This window comes from Mercurialis annua, linkage group LG1-X, assembly GCF_937616625.2.
Source record: "Mercurialis annua linkage group LG1-X, ddMerAnnu1.2, whole genome shotgun sequence".
Classification (NCBI taxonomy): Eukaryota; Viridiplantae; Streptophyta; class Magnoliopsida; order Malpighiales; family Euphorbiaceae; genus Mercurialis; species Mercurialis annua.
The window spans coordinates 31457389-31459094 of record NC_065570.1 but is presented as its reverse complement, the minus strand read 5'-3'; the positions used below and the strand labels follow the sequence as shown (position 1 = coordinate 31459094).

General features: G+C 36.5%; 1 protein-coding gene across 1 annotated transcript; it reads right to left on the bottom strand.

The window, feature by feature from the left end:
- Positions 1 to 718: 718 nt before the first annotated feature.
- Positions 719 to 1310, bottom strand: LOC126668088 (uncharacterized). Its single transcript, XM_050361307.1, has 2 exons — positions 1293 to 1310; positions 719 to 1222 (listed from the first exon to the last, which is right to left on the bottom strand). The coding sequence occupies exons 1-2, from the start codon at positions 1308 to 1310 to the stop codon at positions 719 to 721; spliced, it is 522 nt and encodes a 173-aa protein (XP_050217264.1).
- Between the last annotated feature and the right edge of the window lie 396 nt (positions 1311 to 1706).

Here is a 1706-nt window from a genome sequence, read left to right as displayed (position 1 = left end):
TTGATATTAGGATAGCGGAAGAACAAACTAAAGTTTTTCAAAGGTTAGTCATTCCTTAGCTATCACTTATCTTTTTTCCTCCTTCCCATAGGCTTCTACAAATCCTCCAGCTAGATGAGCTTTTATAAGAAACTTATGGCAACTTTGCCAGTCAATTCTAAGGTGTCTTACATGGTCTTTTTCGAGTGACCATTTCTCATCTTTCTTTTATTATTTCTAGGTGGTGGCTGGATTACTTTCCACCTCTGACAATCAACTCTTGAAATCAACTTCTAGAGGATCAAATGAACAGTCAACTTCTGTAACTTCTAGGAGTCAACTTCTAGAACCAACTTCTGGAATTAATTTTCCATAGTCGATTAATTATAGCCTCACCAATTTAGCTAAAATAGCCAAACTTTATAATTTTAATTATCAAAAATGGCTAAAAGCCATCACATTACAACTTGTGCCAAAATCCATAAGTTAATGAAAAAGTACAGGTTTAGCCAAAATAGCCAAACTCCTAAAAATATGATAATACACTTGGCTAAAAGCCACAATGTTACAACTCATGTACTGATATTGCTAAAACAAGTTACATAATCTGCAGTACATGTATGGCTAAAAGCCATTAAGTCATTTCTAAGTTGTATTTCTCCCAGATGGTGGGAGTGTATTTCTTCAAGTACTTTCCATTAATAAATTTTTTATGAGGCTCACCCTCTAGACTTTATAGCTAGTATGCATTCCCCTTCATCACCTTGTGGACTAAGAATGGCCCTTCCCAATTAGTAGACCATTTCCCATATTCTCTGTCTTTAGTACCAGGGGGTAAGATCAACTTCCATACTAGCTCATCCTCTTGAAATGTCTTAGGTCTAACTTTCTTGTTGTAGCTTCTGGAGACTTTCTTTTTCTGTATAATCATATTGTTTAAAGCCTGAAGTCTCCCTTCTTCTAAATTTTCTAACTCCATCATCATGGTTTCATTGTAATCTTCTGGAGTCAAATGATTCTGCTTAGCTACTCTCAACGACCTCACCACCACCTCTATGGGTAACATTGCATCATGACCATAGGTTAGCATAAATGGACTTACTCCAGTAGCATTTCGCCTAGAGGTGCGATATGCCTCTAGTGCTTCTGATAAAATTCGATGCCAATCCCTTGGATTTTCTTCCAACATCTTTTGAACTATATTGATGATAGTTTTATTAGAAGATTCAGCTTGGCCATTGGCCTAGCATAATAAGATGTAGAGGTCAATAATTTTATTCCATAATCAGTGGCAAATTCTTGCATCTTCTTACCAGTGAACATTGTGCCATGGTCAGTAGTTACTGATTGTGGAATTCCAAATTGATGGATAATTTCCTCTTTAATAAATTTAATAACATCTTTTTGCTCTGCTTTTACCAATGGCTTAGCGACTACCCATTTGGTAAATTAATCAGTAGCTACAATTATGAAACTGTGATTTTTAGAAGATGGAGGATATATTTTACCCATCAAATCTATGGCCCAACCTCTAAATGGCCATGGTTTGATGACAGACTTCAACTCAGCAGCTGGAAGTCTTTGTATTTTTCCATACCTTTGGCACGATTGACAACCCTTTGCAAAAGTCATGCAATCTTTTAGGATAGATGGCCAGAAGTAACCATGTCTTCGGATCAGCCATCTCATTTTCACTCCAGATTGATGTGCTCCACAAACTCCTTCAT